Source organism: Manis pentadactyla, chromosome 10 (assembly GCF_030020395.1).
Source record: "Manis pentadactyla isolate mManPen7 chromosome 10, mManPen7.hap1, whole genome shotgun sequence".
NCBI lineage: Eukaryota > Metazoa > Chordata > Mammalia > Pholidota > Manidae > Manis > Manis pentadactyla.
The window spans coordinates 8,871,321-8,895,189 of record NC_080028.1 but is presented as its reverse complement, the minus strand read 5'-3'; the positions used below and the strand labels follow the sequence as shown (position 1 = coordinate 8,895,189).

Genomic DNA, 23,869 nt, shown 5'->3' with positions numbered 1-23,869 from the left:
GCTCTCTTCTAGAACTTTGGCTCCTGGCTCCCCCCCGCCCCCCCGCCTCCATACCCAGCACAGGCCACCAGCTTCCTCCTAGGAGGTGTGAGTCCAGCAGGCCTCAGAAAGTCTGAACTCATTGGAGGCCCTGGTCCCAGGCTGAGAGTGGGTGCTGCCCTCCAGAGAAGGTACCAGAAGCAGGGTCCCTCTTCTGCACAGGCCCTAGTCCTGGTGCGTCCTCTTTGGGTCCTAGGGTCCAGACCTCTCCAGCCCCAGTCCTGGGCCATGCACTCTGTCATGGGTTGAAGGCCATGGTTATAGGGACTTGTCCAAGCAGCTTCCTATGGCTCTGAACAGACCCCAGCCTCACTCTGAGCCATATTTCCTCACTGGTGTAATGGGGGTAGGCTGGAACTCAACTGCCCTCAAAGACCCTCCCTACCAGAAGATTCCATGACCCTAAAGACCCTAAACTTCCAGAAGGGGAGGAGAAGTCACTGAGGGAGGACTCTGTGTGGCCAGTTTCTGGGCAACATTTCAGGGCATCTTTGATTAGTAGTATAATGGCACTCGCTGTGTTCTAAGCACTTACCTGTGTTCTAAGCACTTGTTTAATCTGTACCACAGCCCTATGCATAGGTATGATTCTTATTCCTATGTTATAAAAGAGGAAACTGAGGTACACAGAGGTTAAATGGCCCAAAGCACACCGTTAACCCATGCACACCCTGAGGCTGGAACTGCCCAGATGTGGCCTGAATGAGCCTCACACCTGTGCTGCCGGCAGGCCGCTGTCCCCTGCAGCTCTGTGAATGGGCCTGTCCTGGAGACCTCACAACCGTGGAACTGCTTTGGCTGTTGAACAGCAGACTCTGAACCCTGCCTCCCCGATCCATGCGTGCTCCACAATCCTACTCCATAATGGGGCTGAGGTTTTATTAAGCTGGATTTTTTTGAGCACCCGGGCCTTTCCAGGGGCCAAGTCCTTGCACTCATGTAGCGGCTTGCAGGGAGCACATGCTGGTGGCCAGAGCCTCCCTGCAGAAACAGGCTGCGTGAGCCGGAGGCCAGGCCAGTCAGAGGAGGTGAAGGCGCCGGCCTGTGGCCTGTGTCCGTGTCTGGGGAGGGCAGGGGCACATGGGAGAGTGGCTGGCATGGAAAGGTCTAGAAAGCCTGTCACAGGAAGAGCCGCTAAAGACCTGGGAAGAGAAGTGGTGGAGGGACTAAAGCCAAATCTCTGAAGGACTGCAGTGCCAATGAAGAAACCAACGTGCTCTGACCAGTTCCAGGCAGTGGGATCTAGGATTTCCAACAGTCAAAGCTGCCCCACGGTAGTGAGGTCTCCATGGCAGACCCATTCACAGAGCTGCAGGGGACAGCGGCCTGCCGGGCGCACAGGTGTGAGGCTCATTCAGGCCACATCCGGGCAGTTCCAGCCTCAGGGTGTGCGTGGGTTAATGGGCAGCAGCTGGGCCTCCTGCTGCAGCCCAGGCCTCCAAGTGGGGAGCCAGCCCTGTGGCCAGCCCCACATTTCACCGGTGAATTGCTCTTCTTCCAGTTCGACCCACTGGCTTGGCTCCTGCTGGGCAGCCAGGCTCTGGCCAGGGCTCCCAGCAGCACCTGTTATTTAAATTTCTGGTTATCAATAGGCCCAGAGAACCTGCTGACCCGAAGGACCTCTGAGCCCCCCAGTGGGTCACCTCTGGGGCCATGGCTTTCAGGCTCAGAGAAGGGAAAACAGACTGGATGTTCCAAAGGTCGTCTTCCAGGCCTGGGAAATGTGGCCGTGGGGCTGAAGGCAAGGATTTGGCCCCGCAGCTGTCAGGATGGAACCTCACTGAGGGGCCCCAGGAGCGGAAGCTGCTGTACGATGGACAGGCCGCAGGTCAACATCGCTGGGCCTGTGCCCCCACCTCCATTTATGGCTTTAGAAGCCCTTTCACCGAAGCAGGTACTGGTGTGTGGGTGAAAGCAGGGTGCTGGGAGGCAGGAGAGGGGCTCTGTGTGGGCCGTGCCCAGCCCCACCCTCCCTCCGCTGGCCCTGTGGAATGCTGTCATGTGAGTTTGTGGGGCATGCCTAGCAAGGCTTTGTGGGTCCCAGGGGTATGTCCTGTGTGTGTGCACAGGAGGTGTGTCTGTGTGTACAAGGCTTGGTGTGCATGTGTGAGTTCAAGGGAGTGTGTGGATGTATGTGACACTAGGATGGGGAGTCTCCCAGTGGGCACACCTGCTGGCCGATGGGGGCACACTCCATGCATGTGCCAGGTGTGTGCACACAGGTGTGGGTGTGTCTCCCTCTCTCCGCTGGCATGACCACTGCTGTGACCTGGCCTGTGCCCCTCTGGGACCCAGCAGGCCACCCTCCTGGGTCATCCAGGGGCTGCAGTGGGTGTCACTTGCTTAGCTTTTCCCTGGTGATCAGTCTGACCTTCCACAGCTGTGGCACCTCCAGAGCTTGTGGGGATTCTCAGGCTGAACTGCCCACTCCGTGTCCCCTGCATGCCTTCCAGCTAGGACTAGTCCCTTCCCCATCCATTTAGCCTGGAGGCCATTCCCCCTTTTTGCTGTGCTTCCAAATATGCTCCAACCTTGGAGGCCTGGCTGAGGTGTTGCCTCAGCTCCCCAGGTGACCATGGCTGCCTCCCTGCTTTCTTTCTGGCCCAGGTTCTCCTGGGAGCAGAGTTAGGCTGATCCATCTCTGCTCAGCTATATCTAGGAGCTCAGGGCCTGGCACGCAGTAGGTGCTCAACCAATAAATGGATACAGTCTTCTCACCCCCCCAAGGGCTGCCTTCTCTCTCTAGGGTCAGCCACTGTAGGCAAGGTGGGTGGAGACCTGGCCTGGCACTGCAGCCCTGGCTCTGCCTGGCAGCCACCGAGGGGCTTGGTGGATCTGTTTCCTCACCGGGGGACCTGGCCTGGGAGGCTTGTGGGGGCTGCTTGAGGGAGGCCTTCAGGAAACAGCAGCTCCAAAATTTCTAGGAGCCATTGCCAGAGCTCACAAGTGTGCATTTCATGGTACAAAAGAGGACCAGTATCCTGAGCTGGATCCAAGTGCAGCCACACAGCAGCCCTGGCCCTCGTGGGGGGACTTTTCCAGTCCTTTCCACTTTAGTGAGCACTTATCCAGTAGTGACACACAGGAGAAATGTCTCCCGAACACTCACGGAGGCCAGGGAAGGGGTATTGTCTGAGATTTCCTTCCTATGCAACATTTACTGAGCACCCATTATGCACCAGGCTGGACTGGGGAGACAAATCGGGTCGGGACAGGCAAGATCCTTGCCCTGGTCAGGTTATGTTCTGCGGGGCAAACAAGCAAAAGAACAGAAACAGGAAGTCACCTAGTCTGCTGGGAGGTAAAAAGTGATATGGAGAAAGAAGGGGGTGTTGGGAGGCCCTACATTTACACCGAGTGGAAAGAGGAGGAGCTGTGGGTACCTGGGGGAAGAGTGTTGGAGACAGAGGGAACAGCCAGCATGGAGGAGGTGGATGAGCACAGGGAGTGTGGAGGGCGGGGGCCAGGTTGGCACCCAGCTAAGCCAATTGGGGCCTTGTGGCCCCCCAAAGACTCCGGGCTCACTCCAGGTGAAACAGGAGCCACAGCAGGACTTGAGCAGCAGAGGGAGGTGATCTGACCCGTGCTTTCCAGAAGCACAGTGACTCCTCCGGGTGAAGGAACAGAAGCAGGGACGCCAGCGGGGAAGCTGCTGCAAGAATGCAGGTGGAAGCCATGGACGGTGAGAGGGGGCTTCTGGAGCCGGCAGGCTCCCTGCGATGGGAGGAGCCTCGAGGAATTCGGGGGAGAGCCCAGGAGGCCCTCACCTGGGTCCTGAGCCCTTGAGATCCAGCAACAGCTGTGGACTCTCTCCTGGGAAAGCATGCATGTGTGCATGTACATGTCCACACACACAAATGGACACACACATGTGTTCATGCATACAAGCACATCCACACACATAGATACCCACACCCATGTTTACACTTGTATGTGCACACTCACACACACTTGCAAACACACATACCATGCTATGGGGAATTTTAGGAGATTCCTGGACCCCCTGCCTGCCAGGTAATGGACCCCTGTCTAAACCATCCCCTCTACTTGACAAGTGTGGAAACTGAAGCTGGTAGAGAGGAAGGGACCTGTCCAGGCTCACCCACGCAGGCAGGGCCTGATCAGGAGGACCTGGCCCAGACACACCTAGAGCATCAGGGGACCCCTGCCTTAGGGCCCTCTGTCCCCCAGCACTGAGCTCAGCCCCACAGCAAACCCCATCTCACCCCTGTGCCCAAAGAGCTCACAGGGAGGCCAGGCTGGGAGGCCAGGATACCAGACAGGCAGTCTGGACAGGGTCTGAAGAGGGCCTCAGACCCCTGTAGAAAGCCACAGGTATAATTCAGGAGGAAGTCGGAGGAGACCTTTGGAGAGGTGTCATTTGAGCTGCACCCTGGAGGCTGGGGTGGATGGAATGAATGCTTAGAGAAGGGTCAGGAAGGGCAGGCAGAGTCTAGCAGTGGCAAAGGCCTTAAGGAGGGAACTCTCCAAATGGGGCTTGTGCAAAGCCTCTGGGAGCCAGAAGTCAGAGTGGCCTTCAGCGGGAAGGGACACCTGGGTTGGGTCTTGAAAGATGAATAGGAGTTTTTCCATAAAGGCTCTCTGGGCAGAAGGACTAATATATGCCAAGGTGCAGAGCTGAGAAAGTTGGGGAAACTGGAAGCCTGTCAGAGGGCTGTTGGCTGTGTGCTTTTGGGAGGGGCTCAGTGATGCAGGGCCAGGTGGATGAATGAATGGGGTGCAGGTGAGGGAGGGTAGGACACCGGGTCTGGTGACTTCATCCAGCAGGGGATGAGGAAGGGTAGGACTGAACGCTTATTGAATACTGCTGGTGGCCCACGTGCTGTCATGCAGCCACCTTCATGCCCACTCTATAGATGGGCAAGGCTTGGAGCCATCTCACCCTGCTGGGGGCACTGCCTTCCTCCCTGCCTGCCAGAAGCCTCGGCAGGGCTGGTGCTGGCTCCCCAAGTGGGTCCGGGGACGACGCCTCACCTCCGGACCCAGGGCCGGGGTTGAAACGACCCGGGGACGGCAGGCGGAGTGCCCAGGGCCAGCAGACCTAGTAGTTGTCCTCAGAGCCAAACTGGCCCCGGGTGAGAGAAGATGGCGGTGCTGTAAGGCGACACCACGGTGGGGGTGGGCGGCTGAGCCTGTGTCTGGGCTGCTTTGGGCTGCAGGCTCCCGCAGCTTCTTGTCAGGCAGCTTGGCCCCAGAGGACGGCTGTGGGGAGGAAGGAGCACCGGCAGGGCCCCTGGCCTCCCCCACATCCGTCTGCGGGCTTGGAGATAGGATGGGAGGTGAGTGAGGCGCAGGGAGAGGGTGGAGAGGTCGAATACCACTGATAAAGTGTGATGTCAGGGCAGTGATTACCCGACTTCCCAGGTCAGGAAACTGAGGCTTAGGGCCCTGAAATGACGGGGACATGCAGTGGGGTGGGATTAGAACCCAGGTCTTCATCACGCTAGTATTCAGCTTTTCCACCTGCTGGGCACCCACCGTGTGCCAGACCCCTCTAAATGCTGGAGGGGGAGACACAAAGGGGATGATTCCCCTCTTGGCCCGCTCTCTCCGTGGTAGGCTCCCGGTGCTGCCGGGCCTGCGCTGGGAGGGTGGAGAGGTGGGGCCTGGTGCACCCAGCTCTGCCAGGGGCCGGCTGTGTCTCCTGTCCTCCTTGCCAGACGAGGAGGGCAGGCACTTGCCACACACAGACCCAGCACACTTGGAAAGCACATTGGGCAGACAGAGGCTGACTCTAGTAGAGCCCAACCAAGGCTGACACCCCTGCGGCCTCCCAAGGAGCCTGGGAATCTGGGAAGGTGGGGAGAACCAAGACCTGAGTGGGGCGAGGTTGAAGCATAAGTTATCAGGCCCCCAGAGTCCTGCAGACCCAGCCAGCTCTGAGCAGGGCTGGGCAGGGCAATCCCATTCTGGTTCCTCCACACAACTGCCCCTGGTGGGGCGCGGGTGGGGGGCTGCCTTAGGTCCCTCCCTCTGCAAGGGCCTAAAAGCACCCACGTGTGGGTGGGGATGCCCTAGTGGGGATGCACGCTATAACCCACTGAAGAAGGGCCTTGGGCACACAGCTTTCCCGAAGCAGCCATCCTCTGACAGGTCAAAATGAACAGTCACTGTTTTTGTTTTTTAAATGACAGGTAATATGCACACAGACAGCATTAATTCATTCATTTTCACTCCCCCCAGGCAAATATTTATTGAGTGCCTTCTGTGTGCCCAGCCCTGCACTCAGTGCTCAGGAGACAGTCCCGCTGCAGTCATGGCGTCAGGAAAGACTGGATGGCAGGCAACGAGGAGGGCACCTTCCATACAGGGGCCCATTTTACCTGATGAGGGTTGCTTCCTTATGCCCATTTCCCAGATGAGGAAATTCAGGGTTAAGCCACTGGCTCAAAAACCCAGACGGAAGCCATATCTCTGTGAACCCAGTTACCCCTGTGCAATGTGACCCCCAACAAGTCCTTACCTTTCACTCCACCCCACTGGGGGCTCAAGGACAGGTGAACACATCTGTTCTGCACCTTATTGAAAAACCAAAAGGGAGTCAAGCCATAAGTGCAATGGTCTGGTTTTTAGGTCACAACAAAATGGCTTCACATCAAATAAGCTGCATTTGAAAAAAAAATGTCATGAGGGTAAAATCCTTACTTAGAAGGGAACTGGGTGTGGCTGGGAAGCTTACTTTCCCCTGGACATCCTTCAATAATTTTCTACATAGCACTGTGTGTGGCTATTATCTGTCCACCCAAATCAATTAAAACATCTCAAAGTTGGACTAAAAGGCATATCTGTGGCTCTGGCCTTAATCCAGACTTGCTCTAGTCTTGAGGGAAGACAGAGCTTATCTGGAAAGAAAGAGGACACCCAGGTGACAGATGAATGGTACCACCCACCCACCTGCTATGCACTGTCTGGTGAGAAGAGAGAATGAGAAAGTCCCGGCTCCAGGGCTTCCAGTCTTGATATCTTGGGCACCCTTTACTGGGAGCTGTGAAATTGAGAGATCTATTTTGTGCCTCTTTGGTGCTCAGGGGCCAGCCTCCAGGTTTCCAAGGTACCCAGAACAAGTCCATCAGGGAAGCTAGACTTGAAACAGTGCTTCTCCCATGGACCAAAGGATGCCCAAGTTGCTGCAGGAGGCTGGGGGAGGAAGAGCAGATTCTCATGGAAAGGTTGGGGGCAAGGAAAATGTCTCTGAGATGGCCCTTTCCATATGGCAGGAGTCCCCAGGCAGAGGCATGGAGAGGTGCAGGGGGACCTGGGGGAGCAGTAATGATAGTTCTGTTGGGGGGTGGAAAGAGAAGGTGCAGAGAACCAGCTGGAGAAGCAGGTAGGAGAGAGGGAGAGGCTGACATTTTGGGGGCAGGATAGATGGGATCTGGGGGGAATGACGGAGTACCTGAAGCAGGTGAGTCCTAGGGGTGGTACAAAGGGAGCAGCAATGTGCACAGAGCAGTGCTGGCTAGGAATGGTTTTTACATTTTCAAGTGGTTGGAAAAAAATAAAAAGAAGAATCATGTTTCCTGACATATGAAAAATTATGATATTCACAGTTTAGTATTCATAAATAAAGTTTTATTGGAACAGACCACAATCATTCCTTTACATATTGTCTGTGTTTGATTTTATGCTACAGGGGCACAGCTGAATAGTTGAGACAGAGACCCTACTGGAAGCAAAGCCTAAAGTATTAACTATCTGGCCTTTACAGAAAATAGTTTGCCCACCCTCGGCTTAGAAGGAGCCTCCAGGGAGCGGACAGCAGTGGGGGTGAGTCTGGAGCAGAGGACAGAGCCAGATCACAGGGTCTCCTGCTATGCCTTGAGCTTAAGATGAGGGCAAGTGGGAGCCACTGAAGGTTTAGAGAGGAGAGTGCTCAGATGAATATTGGAGAAGGGTTGTCTGACTGCTTGGCAAGGATGGATAAAGGTGGGCAGGGGGAACCTGGAGCAGGAAGACCAGTTGGGGGTGGCCTTGGGGCCATCCTTGAGGACATTTGCTGAGACCTAGCCTCCAGGTGTCTCCCTGTGCATCCCCGGGCACCTTCCCTGATGGCCCAGAGCAGTGCTTGCTGCATACCCAGGATGCCCTGCAAGCGGGGCGGAAGTGAAGGCTCCACCTGGGCGCCAGAGCGGAAGAGCAGGAAGCGCGGGAGGCTGCTTCGCAGGCAGCAGCAGGAGCATGTGGAGTGGGGGAGTGAAATGGTGGGCACTTGGAGAACCACTGGTGGCCGGATATCAGGAGAGGAGGCTCAAGAGGTAGGCAGGGTTAGGGGACCTCGCCTGCCGCTGAGGGGGTGGGGGAGGGGAAGTTTATGTCCAGGGTCCAGAGCCAACACCGAGAGACCGCACAGTACCTTCGGCCTTGCGCATGGATAGGAGTGCGAAGCATATAGGCAGGCGAAGGCCTGCCGACCGACCACAGGCTGGTGTACAACCTCCCCCACACCCCCACCCCACACACAGACCTATGTAGACACGGTAACCGGCCGGTGCTATACACGCACGGCAATAGGAGACTAGGCCTCTGCACACTATCACAGATGCTTGTACACATAGTCATAGCTGCCCAGTGCCAAGCACGCACACAATACAAGACCTGGAGGCCTCTCTGCCCGCGATCATAGATGTGTGCACACAATCATGGTCCGGGAACACACAGACACAGCCGCCCATATCCACTCACACACCAGAACACAGATGTGCATACCCATGCACACACACACCCAGGTACACACTGTAGGTCACACAGACCCATGCACACTGCAAAATACTGTCACACACATCCACGCACACACACTGCCGGACACGCAGACCCATGAGCACGCCAGACACACACACTCTGACCCGCCCCGCCTCCCGTCGCACACACACAACCGCACAGGACGCACCGGGCCGTAGGCTGGCGCACGCACGGTCATAGGCAGGGGCGCGCGCGCGCACACACACACACACACACACACACACACACACACACACGCACGCACACACAGACATACACACACACACACACATATTCGATCGCACACGCGGGAGGCGCGGAGCCGCGGCGGCCCGAGACTGCGCTCCGAGGCGCCCCCGACCCCGCGCGGCGAGCGGATCCCGGCTGGCGGCGGAGGGGAGGGGGCTCCGGTGGGGGCGGGGCGGGGGCCAGCGCTGCAGAGCCGCCCGAGCCCGGCGAGAGCAGGCACCTCTGGGCGCAGCGCTCAGGCCTCGATTCCGCACCCCCCGCGCGCCTCCTGCAGGGCCCTCCCCCGCGCCGGTGGGCTCGCCGGGCCCCCTCTGCCGGGCCGGGGTGCAGCCAGGCGGCCGGGCCGGGCCCGCGGGACGGGGTGGAGGTGGGGGCGGGGGGCGGGGATCGGGGCCGGGCCGGGGCCGCGCCGCCTGCGATGCCGGGCGCCCGCCGCAGCCGCCGCCGCCGGAGCCCGGGATGGGGCGAGAGGCTGCGGCGGACGCCAGCATCTCCCCGCCGGGGACCCCGGGGGCCGCGGAGCCGCCGCCGCCGCTGCTGCCGCCGCTGCTGAGACCCAGCGGACGATGGGTGAGTTGACCCTGGCGTCCGGGAGCCCGCGCGCCGCAGCCCCTGCATCCCCGCGCTCCCGGCCCTCTGCCTCCATCTCCGCGCCGCCGCCTCCACGCTCGCTGCGCCCCGAGTCACGGCTCCCACGGCCCCCTCCCTGAGCGTGACCTCTGGGGGCGGGGGCGGGAGCACTAGGCTGGGGGCCGGGGCCGAGCGGGGGCGCGGGATGCCGGGGAAGCCACTTGGCTCCGGAGCCCCCTCCCCCAACCCGGCTGTTCCGCGGAGCTCGCCCTGGCCCCAGAGGGCAAAGCCTCGTCCCTTCGACCCCCTCCCCGGGCCTGGGCGGGGGGCGTCCCCGAGGCGCGGGGCTCGAGCTAGGCTTTGTGCGCTGCGCCCTTCCGCTGAGCTGGGGGTGGGAGGCCTCAGCGCCCGCCTTCCCCAGCACCCCCCTCCCGCCCCGACCCCAGGCTGCGGCAGCGAAGGCCCAGGCGCAGTCGGGGAGCTGGGCGAGTGCGGGGGTCGGGACTGTAGTGGCTCATGGGGACCAGACAGAGGGGAGTGGGGAGACGGCCCCCCCAAGCCTTTGTTGGGGGTGGGGGTCCCCGCTCTTCCGCTGCACTGCCCAGGGCGCCTGAGGGAACCTGGCTGGGGGAGGACGCTATAAATATCGGCAAATAGTGAGTTCTGGAACCGGGGGTGGGGAAGGCAGAACGCCCGGGTGTATGGAGGAGTGGTGCCTGGGCTGGGTGCCGCAAGCAGGAGAGGTGGGTCTCGGCCAGCCCTGCTGGCCTGAGGTCTGGTGACCCTCCTAGCTCTGGAAGGCACCCCAGGAGTGTGGGCAGGAACACTACCCCGAGAGACCCCCCCATCCCCTAGAACGGGCACTCCCCATCCCAGATACTCCTCTTCGCGCCTGGGACCCCAGTCCAGATCTGCCTTGATGGAGGAGTTGTGGGCAATGGTGTGTCACCTCCTGGGGACTCACTAAAGATCCAGGCGCAGGGCCAAGCAGTGGGGGTGGAGGGAAGAGCAAGACAAGCCCCTGTATCCGGAGGGGCTGGCAGGTCTGTGGGGTTTTCAGCGCTTCCCAATGCTGAGGAGATGGGCACAGTGTCCTGGGAAAGTTTGAAAGAGGGGCTGCCAGTCCAAAAGGGGGACAGAACTTGCTGAAAAGAGGTGATTAAGGGAAACTGGCTGAGTTCACTCAGTAGAGAAAGTGAGAAGGGCATTCTGGGCAGAGGGAATGGCATACACAACGGCTCGGTGGTACGAGTGCCTGGTGGGTGTTGAGAGGCAGAGGTGGGGCTGGCCAAGCACTGTGAGTGGCCAAAGCGAGCAGTGAGGTGCAGAGGGCGCAGGCTGCCCGGAAGGAGGGCCAGATGGAGGTGAGTGGTGGGCCACTCCAGGGAGCTGGCCCTGGCTCCTGAGGACAGCAGGGAGCCCACAGGGCTGGGATATGGCTGGGACAGGGCTGGGGTGATGCTGGCTGGCTCCGCTGCCCCTGTTTTGAGGGGAGCCAGCGCCCTGTTGTGTCTGGGCTGCTTGACTCATGCTGGCCCTCGCTTTCTGTAGTAGCTGGACCGCCACTGGCAAGTCGGCTTTCTGAGCCTCAGTTTCCACATCTGTTGAAGGGGAGACACTGCCACAGCGTCGTGGAGAGGACTGAATGAGGTGCATGATGGGTGCCCAGCACCTGGGAAGTTGCAGGGAAATTGCTGGCTGCTGTGTCGGTGTTATTACCTATAAAGCAGGGACATTGAGGTCAGCTGGTGGGCTAGGCCCACCTCACCAGGTGGTGGTGGGGATCATGCGAGAGCTGGATGTGACCGGGAGGGAGTGGAGGGCTGGGGAACTGTGTCCACGTCCTCAGGTCATTCTAGGAGGAGATGAGAGCAGCAGTGAGGAGTGGCTGGGGGCAGGGTGGTCTGCACAGACAGCCTGTTCTCGTCCTTGTGGGCACCTACCACCTTTTGGCCCCCGAGCCTTGGCATTCAGAACACCCTGCTCTGTTCTCCAAAGTCAAGGCCTCCTTGTTCCCCATACTGTGTGATGCACCCCCTCCTCCCAGCTGGCTTTAGCCCTCCACCTGGGGACCAGGGCTCCCTTCCTGAAGTTTCTTCAGACATTCAGGCCAACAAACGACGCCCTTCTGTGAGGGGCACTGTGCTGGACAGCTGGGTAGAGAGGTCACAGGCCTTGCCCTCGGGAGTGGAATCTGGTTGGGCAGCAGATATCACTGGGCACCCATGGTCTGTCTAGCCCTGAGCTGGCTGCATGGGGGCTGGGGGGTGGAGGGAGTTGTAGTAATTGCACCATAAGGCACTCAAGTAAGTGCAAAGTTAAAAGCAAGGATTCTAGATCTACTGGCCCAGGTTTGCATCCCAGCCCTGCCACTGCTTACTGTGTGACTATGGGCTGACGACTCTGCCACGGTTTCCTTGTCTCTGAAATGGGGACAACATACACTATTACTATGCGAACAGCTTGGTCGGTTTCCTGTGGACATTCACTGGCCACCTTCCAGAATGAGTCTGTTGATTCACCCCTGCCTCCTCAGACTATACCGCTTAGTTCGGAGAGTGATGTGTTGTCCGTATCCCCATTGTCTGTCTTTTGTCTCTGAGTTCCTGTGGGCAGCGGCCTGCCTTTCTGTGTCCACCGCTCAGGCAGGGGCAATGGTATGCTGGCAGCAGGCTTTCTGGGAAAAAGATTCCCTGATAAAAAGTGTTCGCCGATTACTCTGGTGTAAATCTTCCTAGCAAGGCTCATTTTGAGCTACCGACAGCTTAATGATCTCACGTGGGAGCTGGTACATGCCAGCTTTAGTAGCAGGGCATTCAGAAGGTGTTTAATAATTGATAGTTGTACAGGAAGAAAGGCCTCAGGGACTGTTGGTCAAGTAGACTGGGGGAGCTGCCAGGCCGTACTGTAGCTGGGAGGGAATTGCAGGGGGGTGCTGAGGACCAGGCAAATGGTTCTCCTGATAGGCACCTCCAGTGGGGTGGAGGGCAGAGGGAGAAGAGAACGGGTGGCCTCCTTTCCTGGGGCCCAGGGCCCACCCTCCCTCTGACCTTGCCCCACACCTGCTCAAGTTCCTTCTCCCATGGGTCCCCCCTTGATCTTGGCCTGGTTCGGGGGTTCTGCACAGAATGGCCAAGCTGGACCCCAAGCTTTAGCCTGCCATCTCTGAGATGTGGGCCAAATACGCCTCAAACCTCAAATTCTATTCCTTTGCTTGTACTGTTCCCTCTTCCTGGATCTCTATTCCATCCACCCCTTCCTGTGTCCCCTGAAACTCTTGTCACCTATCAAAAGCCTCCTCCATGAAGCTGGCCCACCACCCCAAATCACACAGACCCTCTCCCCCTTCTGCTGCTGCCCCAGCCTTTCAGCCCTCTCCTCTGCACACTGCCTGCTCACAAATATATTAATAGCTAATATGTATTGCATGTCTACAGCAACCTGTGACAGAGGAACCATGATAATCCCTTTTGCAAATGGGGAAGTTGAGTCACAGTGTCTTGTTAGTGTGACCATCCTTTACATCTTAGCTTGAGTGTCAGTCACCCAGGGAAGCCCACATGAGGCTTGATCTCCTTGCTGCAGGCCCGCAGAGCATCATTTTCTTTAATATGTTTGTTATTTATTGAGAGTTCCTGCTGGACTGGGAGCTTTGTGGACCTACAGGTGCTCAAAAGAACAAATGAATGATTGGCTGAATGAATGATTCTCAGTCCAGGGGAGCAGCCCTTCTCTTCTGTCCATTCCTCCCCCTTCTCCATCCCTGATGGAGGAGACTTACCCTCCAGATGGTGGCCTGAGTATGGCTGGATGGTCACAGGGACCCTGTTTGTCCCTGTCTCCCAGAGGGGAAAGTGAGACTTCAGGAGGGCCTGGGAACCTCCCCTGGGCTGGAGGCAGTCCTGGTAGGAGGCTAGTGGACCGCCCTCCCTGGCCTAGAATAGGGCTGACAAGTGGCCTGAGGCCTTGTCCGTAATCCAGGAAGTTACCACTGTCCCAAAATACTTTTCCTTATGCTGCCTAAAGTAGAAATTCCCCCTTCTGGCTCACTTATTTTCATCTTTGCTATAAAAGTAAAATTAGAACAATAAGAATCATTCACACACCTAACCTACTCCATTGTTTTACAAATTTAGAGCTTATTTGCTCAAGACAAGTTCCCACTAGTGTGAGAATCCCCAGGGGAGCAGGGTGAGGGCCAGTAGGGGTCTGTGCAAGGGAGGGTGGCCAGAGGCAGTGTCCAGGATTCTGGTTAACAGAGACCCATGATGGATGACCTTCCAGGCTGTTCTATATCTTGACCTCCAAGTCATAATAATCTGCTATTTATCGAGTACTTACTACGTGCTGGGCACTGGGCCAAGCACTTTGCATTAGCCCAGAGACACCTCCTAACTTTCCTCGAGGTAAGTACTATTATTATCCCCATTTGGCAGTTTGAGGGTGCCTGGGACTCAGGGCCAGGAAGTGTCAGGTCTGGGATCGTATCCAGCCTGTAGGACCCAAAGCCTGATGGGGCTGCCCAACTAGGACCCCTCGGTCACCCAGTGGGGACCACTGTCTGAGGCTTGGAGGCCCAAAACAATGTCCTCCCCCTTGTCCCAGCCACTAGATCATCCTCTTTGAGTGACTGATGTCTCTTTTCTTCTTTCTCACAGCCCTGGGCCCTGCCTCTGGGAGCCCTGCTCAGCCTCACCTGGGCAGCTTTGGGAAAGTGGGTAACTTCCTAGGCCCCACCCCACCCTGGTGAATCAGAATCCCATCACAGGAGGGAGGGCTGGTTTTAAAAATCCTGCCCTGAGGATTCAGAGACCCATGGACTCCAAAAACCACTGCCTGGCCGCATGGCATCCAGGCTGCCTTATGAGACCCCCTGCCTCCTGGGACTTCGATCCCTGCGACCCAGCCCAGCTTTGCACACACCCAGCTGCGCCCTCCTTTGCTTTCATCCCGGCCTGGCCTTCTCTCCTCAAGGAAACAGGTCCTGGCTGGCTGTGGGGCCTGGCACCTGGCCTGGTGAGTTGTGGTGGGTGAATGATGGTGGCCAGGGGAGGAGCTGGGCACACAGGCCCTCGCTGGGAGCTGGCACCGGTTCCTGATACAGAGAAGGCATTTGATAAATATTTCTTAAGTATTTGTTGAATGGTGATCATGAGAGTGGCGGGTGAGGGCCACTTCTGGAAACAATGCAGAATGGCAGGTTTAGGTGAAAGATTGAGAAGGTGCCTTCCTGACCACTGCCCAGAACTGTGCTTATTAATGGTTGGAACTTGTATTTACGTCATCAGAGGGAGCAAGATTCCATTTCAGTGTCTCAGGGGCCCTGGGCAGCGCTGATGGAGTAATCCTTGCTCCACTGTATGGAAACTGAGTCTCAGACAGGGGAGGCGCCTTGCTGGGGTCCCGTAGCCGGGAGATTCTGTGGCACAGAGCCTGCCTGCTGTGTGAGAGAACAGACGAGTCTGAGCGGCACTCCGCAGTTTTCGAAGTGCTTGCACACATAGTACCTCCCTTTCGTTCTCGCTCGGGAGCCTGGCGTTCTCTCTCACCTATGCCCATGTCCCAGGGCCAGAAAGCCTGCAGCTGCCGGGAGCTCTGTGTGTGTTAAGGGGTACTGGGGGGAGGAAGCCCTCCCAGGCTAAGGGGAGGAGCCGGTGAAGGGGTGCATGTTGGGGGCTCAGGCGCATGGTAGGTGTTTGGGAGCCCACTTGGTGTATCAGGGCAGAGCCAGGCCTGAGCTCAGACTGTGGTGCAAGGCTGGCACTTGGTTGGGTCCTATCTGGTCCAGGACAATCTTCAGTCTTAAACCGAGTCTACAGAGTGTGGGCAACTGGTCCAAGGTCACACCAGTGTGCCCAAGGTGAAGAGCAGAAGGTGTGAGTTTCCACCATGGTTGGGAAGGTCAGGGGAGCCTGGCAGATGGGCTCTGCCTGCTCAGGGTGACCACTGTTAGCGTCACTAAACCATGGGGGAGCTGGCCCCAAAGGGCACCCAGCAAACACCCGCCCAGGAATGTCCAGGAGCCAGGTCTCCTCAGGATGGTTCTGGGGCCCGCATGTCACTGCTGTCAGAAATGTTTGAGGTCACACATGACCACGAGCGGTGGCCCTTCACCCACCACTGGTGGGAATGTGATAGATGTGTGGTCCCTGCCTCCAGTCACTGGCATGTGGGGAGGGGAAATGTACCCGCAGCTCAACTGAGACAAGAAATCCAGGTGCTGCTTTTCCCCCTGGGCCTGTGTGGAAGCTGTCCCTCTGTCCAGAACACCCCTCCCCTCATCTCCTGGCTGGAGCGCGCTCCTCCTTTAAGAGTCCTCTAGGGAGCAATGCCTGACCCACACCCCAAGGGCGAGGCCGAGCCTCCTTGCTGGGGATTTCTGTCTGTCTGCCCCATGGGATGGTGAGAATCTTGCCAGCAGGGCAGGTCTGTTGAGGGCCTAGTAGGAAGTAGCAGTGAAGTGAATGCAGAGGACTGGGTGGGGAGGACTCAGACAGAGGTCAGTAGGGCCAGCAGAGGGCTTGCTCTGCCCTTCCTTCTGTCCAGGTGGCAAAGGAAGGGAGTTACGGGAGAGACCAAGGGGCCTTCCGGTGCAGCTCCTGGAAGCAACTCTAGGCACAGCCCAGCCCAGGTGACTGTCACCTCAGCCCATTTCACAGAGGAAACATTGAGGCCCAGGGCACTTGCGACTGGGCACCATGGAGAGTAGCCAAGGTCCCTTTGTAGAGTGTGGGAAGAGAGCCCAGGGCTGTGGGGCTGCCCACATCCCCACTCCTGTCTCAAGCTGGGGCGTTTCTCCATGGGATTTAGATCTGGGGGAGGATGGGAGGCCCCAGGACTCAGGTGTGCACTCTGGTTCTCTGACTTAGAGAACAAAGCTCCTTAGACAAAGTGCGTGTTGCCCAAAAGCTGGCAGGAAATCCGTGGTGACAATTCATCCTGGCAAAATGGTGTGCAGGGAAAACAGTCCGTGAGAACCTAGGCCAAATGTTAGCTCAGGGGGTGGTGGGATGGTGGGTGATATTGTCCTGTTTTTTTTTGCTGTGATTTCCCAATTTTCTAGGTCAGATGAAAAACTTTTATAACCAGAAAACTGAAGTTGTAGCCTAAAGGAGAGCTGTAAGAAAGGGTGCCCTGAGAACAGCCAGCTCCCCATTTGTTGGATTCTGGGGTCGCTGCCTGTGGGCGGCCTCTGGAGGGACCAGCTGTGAGGTCTCAGTTGGGGGAGCAGCCTTCCCGCAGACACGTCCCTCAGGACAGGTGCACCTGCGTAAGAAGCTTGTTCTCTCAATCCCAGAAACTGGGTCAGTGAGAGCCCAGGCTCAGGACTGTGAGACACAGGCCCCCGAGAATCCATCCAGACCTCCGACCTCCTTCCTGTGGTGCCGTCCAGCCTTTGTTCCTCCTCTGCCACGCACCCTACATGACAGCCTCCAGGCCACTCCTTTTTCCCATGAACGGTCCTCACCTTCTCACCTCCGGCCTTGGCTGGGCCAGGCCCTCTACCCGGAATGCCAGCCCACTGCAGTCCAGGGCTGCCATCTGCCCAGGAAGCCATTCCTGCTCCTGCCAGCCAGAGGCGGCCCTAGGGATGGGAGCAGCGCCCTGTGGGTGGCCCTCACAGTTGACTGCCTTCCTTCCTGACTCCCTCCACAAAGCACCTGTCTGGTGACCTTCCTATGACATGGTCAGGTTTGGCCTTGTGGGAATGGTGTTTGTGTTCACAGCTGAGCCCTGATCCTGAGCGCAGACTCAGTCTGTATCTCCAGGTGCCCTGACTCTGTACCTGGTACAGAGCACTTGTTCATTCAGTAAATTATTCACTGAGGGCCCCCTGTGTGCCAGGGACTGGGCTAAGTGTCAGGGCAACAATCGCCGACTTCAAGGTGTGACTGTGTTTTCATGTGTACGTTCTGTGCACGTTAACTGCATGTGAGTATATGGGAATCTCAGTCACATGTGCATGTGTGTCCCTTAGGATGCCCCCTGTGTAGTTTTGCCGGTACCTTGAATGTACCTGGTTAATTGATCCAGCAAGTTGCCTGCCAGGAGGTACCATGAACCTTAAAGATCAATGACCCAAGGTCTCCACCCTTGGGAAGTGTCCTTCTGTGGTGCCGTCGCAGTGTAGACGCATGAGGCCAGGGGCCAGCAGGGATGAGGTGGTTGGGGTGGCATCTGGAGAGACAGGGGAGACAGGTGGGGGAGGGCATCCACTGCAGTGTGCTCTGCGAGCCCCATGTAGCCCTGGGAGCCCGGCCTGGGCCCTCCAGGCCGGCCCTTCCTGCTGGCTTCCCTGTGACGGCTGCTGGAGCTGGAGCATGGGGTCGTGGGTCCGAAGCCCTGCTGCTGGGTGCTGGGAGCAGAGTGCAGTACCCTGCCGAGGAAGCGTGTTGGCTGGAGAACATGCAGTTGGGACCCGTGGGCAGCTGGAGAACCTGGGCTGCAGAATTTTCTAGGGGAGGAGAACTTGGGGACCAGACATGTGAACACAGTGTCCAGAAGGTAGAAGCCTTGGATTCAGACCAGAAAAGGTGGAATATGGAACTCAGAGGGGGAATGGAACAGCAGAGCTGGAATGCAGGCCTTCTAGAGCATGGAACCCCGATGTCAGAGCTGAAATATCAAGTCCGATGTGCCCCAGTGGTCAGTGGGAAACTGAGGCCCAGAGAGGGTGAGGGGGCTTGAGCCTGAGTGAGCAGCAGTGGGCATACACACGAGCCAGGCCCTTCCCACAGCTGGCTGGTGCCCGAACTTGGGCAAGTCATGTCCTCTCTCCAAGCCTCAGTTTCCTCGTCTGTGAAATGGGGATGTGAGATGAAATGGGATGGAGCACATCACTGGGGAAGGGGCACTGCCCTTGGTGCCTAGGGCCTCCCAGGGGCTTAGTGGCATTGCTAACCCCACAGGGACCCCAGCCACTGGACACCTGGAATGACCTCCTCACCTTGGGATGCTTTTGTTGCTATTGTGCGTCTCGTCACCTTCCTCCCAGTGAGCACTGGCGGGCTGGTTCTGCGTCCAGCAGGTGGGCAGGATGAAGTCATTAATGGAGCAAGAACAAATCAGTGGCTCCATGACCTTAAGGGGCAGGGACTCGGAGTCTGCAGCCTGTGTGGTATCCCCTGCCATTTGGTGAGGGCTCACTGAACGTGCCCAGTAGAGACAGGCCCTGACCCAAGGGGGCTGTGGCCTCTTGAAGGCAGGGGTGGGCAGAGAGTAATTGGGGAGGGCAAAAGAGAAAGGGCTCATTGTTCTAGCTTCGTGGAAGCTCACCAGGTGCCCAGAGCTGCCCAGCCCACCAGCAGTGCACCTGCTCCATCGGACTGTTCCCAGCAGGAAGCTAATTGTGCTGCTCAGGTTCCCAGGTCACAGGAGCTCGAGGCTCTGCACCAGAGGCAGCTGCACCACCTCCCCAGGTCTCCGAGGCCCCTACAGGTGGGCCTTACCAGCCTCCCCTTTTATGCCTCAGCTGAACCCTCCAAAGATGGGTTGGAGGGCCCGGGGGGTGAGATTACACAGAAACTTAGAGCCTTCTAGAGGGTTTGGACTTTGTCCTGAGGGCAGTGGTTCCAAGTGGAGAGGACCTGCTTGGCTCATGGGGAGCAGGCTGGGAGCCCCGCAGGGAGGCCACTGCTGTTGCTCAGGCAACAGCAGATGGTGGCACAACCAGCATGGAACAGCGAGTGGCCCAGGAAGAGGGGTGGGTTGAGACGTATTGGGCGGGGAATAGATGAAGCTGGCAGATGGGTGTACCGGGTCAGCAAGGAGGATTTAGGGTGGTTCCTGTGTTCCTGGCATGGGCAGCTGGGTGGATGGTCGTATCACTGACAGGCCTAGAAGGAGGAATGTCGGGAATGCCTGAAACTGTCAAGCATCCCGCGTGCCAGGCACAGGTCACAGGTTATCAGCTCAGGTTGTTGGAACAACTGCTGGAGAGTTCTTTGTGCCTTGTTTTGCAGTGGAGGGTCCCAGGCAGGATGGGAACTGACTCTAAAGCCCGGGCCCCACTGGGTCTGTTCCTCTCTGTCCCTTACCCCAAGGGTACTCTGACCTCTTGAGTACACAGGTGTACCCACCACCTGCCTCTCTGTGCACATGGAGAGGTGCCCGCGAGTGCCACTCCTCTCCTACTGCCTAGGTATTAGGGGACTGACCTCTGCCTCCTCCTGTGCACAGGCACCACCTCCCACCTGAACCTGTGCAGGGATGTACCCACCCCTGTGCATGGACACCCTCTACCCTGCGTGTGGATGCACACTGCCCACCCCAAAGCATAGGCACCTCCCACCCCCCAGGTTGCAACACATGGAACAAAGCCTCTCCTGTGGTGCCTAATTCTGGTGCCCACCTCACCCTGTGCTGCCGAAGGTCCCAGGAGGACAGGGGAGGGGTGGGGTGCGTCCCCCCTTCCCTTCCCCCAGCTTCAGGCCTTCTGAGCTGGAGATGGAGCTGAGGCTTCAGACTGAAGTGGCCCTTTGTACATTGTCCAAAAGACAGGCGAGCCTGGTGGGAGCTGGTGGGAGGGGCTGGCACTGCCGGGCCTGCCTCCGACCAGGCTGGGGGAGTGGGAGGGGCTGGGGAAGCGAGGAAGGGGGTGCTTTCTCTGGGCCGCAGAGCAGGGGAGAGTGCCCTGCAAGGTGTGGGTGCCTGCTGGGCAGGCCTGCTGCCCTGGCACCCCCAGACCAGACAATACTTGTCACTCAGAGTCTGTCATCACTTCTCATAAAAGTTCCATTCTCGTGCAGCAGTCGTTTCTGGAGCGCCCGCTCCAGGCCAGGCTTTGTCCTAGGGAGTGGGTAGCAGCGGGGACCGGGGACCGAGGCCCACAGTGACCCTGCATTCCTGTTGTTGACATTCCAAGCAAGCAGCATGTGGGTGGGGAGACGGACCACATAAACAGGGAGACAGCTTCCGCAGTGAGGAGCCCGCTGGAGCGGATGTCCTGGGGAGGGCACAGCCGCGTTAGCTGGCCGGTTCAGGCCACTCTGAGCAGGCAGGGGCTTGGGGGAATCTCAGGGAGAGGCATTCCAGGCAGAGGGAACAGCCATTGAGAGGACCCTGAGCCAGGCAAGCCTGGGGTGTGGGAGGGATGGAAAGGCAGGGACTGTGGCCGTAGCTGAGTGGGCAGGGGACGTGAGGTCTGCAAAGACCGGATTGGCAGGGCCTGTAGGTTCCAAGAGTTCGAATTTTATTCTGAGTGTGGTAGGGGGGCAGGAGCAGGGGAGACATGGCCAGGTGGGGACTTCGAAGTGATAGAATTTATAGGGTCCAGTGCCAAATGCAGACACAGGCCCCTTGTTCAAAAATTAAGAATTTCAGGACAGAACAAAGGGAGATCGAGAGGGAGGCGAGTGAGGAGGAAGAGGGTTAAGTCCTGGGAACATCTTGGAGGGAGGTGCTGGCAGGCCCGGAGCAACCCAGCCAGGCACATGGTGAGGCCGTGCGCAGAGGGGGACGTGCACCTCAGCTTAGGAGCCCAGAGGACTGGCGTGTGTCAAGGTTCCTCGACGGGAGGTGGTATCCCGTTTAATCCTCATGGGTGAGGCGCTGGGATGGTCCCACACTGTGGATGGGAGCTCTGAGGCCCAGGGGTGGTAAGTGACTGCCCGGGATCACATGGGGTCGAGGGGGAGGGGCAGGTGACCTTGACTCCAGCTTCGGGTCCAGATTCCAGGGAGCCGCTACCTCCTTGCAGTGCCCCAGCCCCCTCCGTCTTCTGAGAGATGGGGCTGGGGGCATCTCGTACAATCTGGGCCCAGAGATTAGTTCCCTTTCTGGCGGAGGCAGAAAGTGCTCAGCCCCGGCCCCCCTGGCCCTGGTTACCCTCACAGTGAGCCCAAGCAGGTGGGCGTTCTGATCTCCAGTCCACAGATGTGGAAACTGAGGCAGGGCCGAGTTGGTCTGGGCCTGTGGCTCTCACTGCCTTTCTTCTCCAGACGGGGCAGGGCGGGTTATTTGAGCCTGGGAAGCTGAGGGGCTGGGAGGCGGGCAGGGGCTTCCAGCCCGAGGAACAGCGGTCTCTAGGGGCGCCTCCCCCACTGGCCTCGTGCTGGTGCACCTGCCTGGGAGCTGACGCAGTCACACTTCCTTAAGGACGGGCAGCACCTTCCTGCTTATGAGCTGGAAGAAGCTGGGCTCTTCTCCTTCCTCTAAGCAGAGGCTCTGCGAACTAATAATGTGCCCAGTTAGTTATTAGAGGCTCATGCTGCCCCTCCTGCTGACTCGGTGCTGTCCTGGTGGGCCCTGGCCTCTCCTCCTCCTCCTCCCTCCGCACCGGCCCCTCCCAGCCAGCCTCCCTCTGCTGAGATGACAGGGCGCCTGTGCCCTGGGAAGGCCCCCCGTGCCAGGCGTCCTCCCAACTTTCCTTACTCGGGCCTGCAGCAGCCCTGCTGGGTGGGGTTGTCCCACCTGATAGACTGAGGCACTGAGACACAGGGTGGCCACTCTTCCATTCAGTGGATGTTCTCGGCCCTGCTGTGCACCATGTGTCCCGGGCTGGGGTAGGGCTTGGGTGCTCACAGCTTGCAGGGGAGGCAGACGGGCCGGCAGATTTCTCTCCAGGCTGATGGGGGCTCCTAAGCAGGCTGGGGTTGAGGGTAGCCCCCCCAAGGGGAGCAAAGGGCTAGGCTGAGCGTAGGGGAGGGGGAGAAAGGGTCTTGGGAAGGTAGGAGTTAAAGGCCCCTCGTGCGCCCATCCCCCAGCGGTATGAGAGCTCACGGCTCTGCCACTCAACATGTTTCTGCACCAGGGTCTGATTTATGTCTTCGCTTTCTCAGGACAAGCCTGGCAAGGGTAATTACCAGCCCAAAGAATGAACACCTTGCTAATGGTGGACTTGGGCGTGGAGCCGGGCACTCAATGGCGGTGTGGGTCTCCTCTGGGCCCCCCAGTTTCTCACCTGTAAGACGGGAACTTCGGGTGCTCCTACCTCCCCAGTACCTGGCACCGAGGAATGGCCCCAGCAGGATGGGGTTGCCTCTCTCACTGCTCTTGGTTACCTGTTTGTACCTCATACAAACAAATGAGGACCCTGAGGCAGGAGAGGAGAGGTGACCCAGCTAGGAACACGTGGCAGGATACCAGCCCTGGTGAAGGGCATTGCTGGCACTAAGCCAGGCAAAGGTGGGCTCCCCATGTAGCAACATAACTGCCACCTGTACTCGGCCTGGGGAGCTGGGAGCAGCTGCCAGGGGTGGGGGTGGGGGCAGGAAACAAGCCGTAAAGGCCAGGCACAGGTCGCCATCACTGGGACAGGACACTGCGCCTCACCTAGTATGCCACCCCAGGGACCTGAGGCAGGTACCCATCCGGGGAGGGGAGGGTGGGCCTAGAGGGGCCCAGAGAGGGGACAGGTGGAGACTGAGGCAGAAGGCCTAGGGTTGGGTCAGACCTTCCTGCCACCTCCAGAACGAACCAGGCTGGCCATTCAGACTCCCTGAACCTCATCTGTCATGGTGATGGGGGCTGAAGGAAGGCAAAGATTAGAGAAAGGGGGTGAAGCCCGCAGTGCGCCCTGCCACCAGCCCAGGTTACAGACTGGTGAGGGGTGGCCGTGGGCTCTGGGGTTTGGTGTCCCCAGTCATGCAGCCAGGCCCCCTGGCTGGAGGCCAGGGCCAGGCCGGCAGCAGCAGACAGCACGCCCTGGAGCGGTGGGTGCCATCGGTGTGGGGCACGCCCTCTCCCCCGTCTCTCTTCTGAGTCCCAGCTAGCCCGGTTAGGGTGAGAATAATGGGGAAGGAAGGGGAGAGTGTGGACACGGAAGGCAGTGCACACAGGGGGCATCCTGGGGCAGGTCTGCGGGGCAGGGCAGGGGTCTGCAGTGCAGGGCGGCAGCCAGCTCCCCCTGAGGAGCTTCAGACTCCCCCTCCGAACCTCCTGAACTCCAGGCCTCACCTCCAGCTTTCCGCACTTTTTAGAGCACCAGCCCCCCTTTACTGGAGAGCCCCACACAGGGCGTGTTCCCGCCAGAGTCAGGTGGAGGGATGGGAAGGGGCCTTGTGAAATCTGGTTTTAAATCACTGCAGCCCAGGCTCGCAGAGCACCGCCTCGGGGTCTCACTGTTTCAGGAGGTGAGGGGGAGCCTCGGGCAGAGCGGTGCGCAGCTGTACTTCTCCTGGGCATGAGCTTGTTGTGGGGAGTCTGGACAGAGCCAGGGAGGGGTGTGGTCCACACACAGCAGGTGGAAGCGAGAGGCCCTTGCCCTGGCAAGGCTGCAGGCAGCAGCCTAGATCTTGTGCCCGAAGCCCTGAGTGAGGACCGCCAGATGTGG

General features: G+C 58.7%; 1 protein-coding gene across 3 annotated transcripts in view; it reads left to right on the top strand.

The window, feature by feature from the left end:
- Nucleotides 1–9,444: 9,444 nt before the first annotated feature.
- The window catches only part of MGAT3 (beta-1,4-mannosyl-glycoprotein 4-beta-N-acetylglucosaminyltransferase), a 31,357-nt gene continuing 16,932 nt past the window's right edge, over nucleotides 9,445–23,869 (top strand). Inside the window, exons 1-2 of one of the 3 annotated variants that reach the window (XM_057486353.1) lie at nucleotides 17,784–18,243; nucleotides 18,507–18,625. In XM_057486353.1, coding sequence (XP_057342336.1) covers nucleotides 18,004–18,243; nucleotides 18,507–18,625 — 359 coding nt within the window. In that variant the 5' untranslated portion in view covers nucleotides 17,784–18,003. Of the gene's footprint in view, nucleotides 9,598–10,148; nucleotides 10,254–17,783; nucleotides 18,244–18,506; nucleotides 18,626–23,869 lie in introns of those variants that run through there. The other 2 variants (XM_036891367.2, XM_036891369.2) reach the window with 2 other exon arrangements.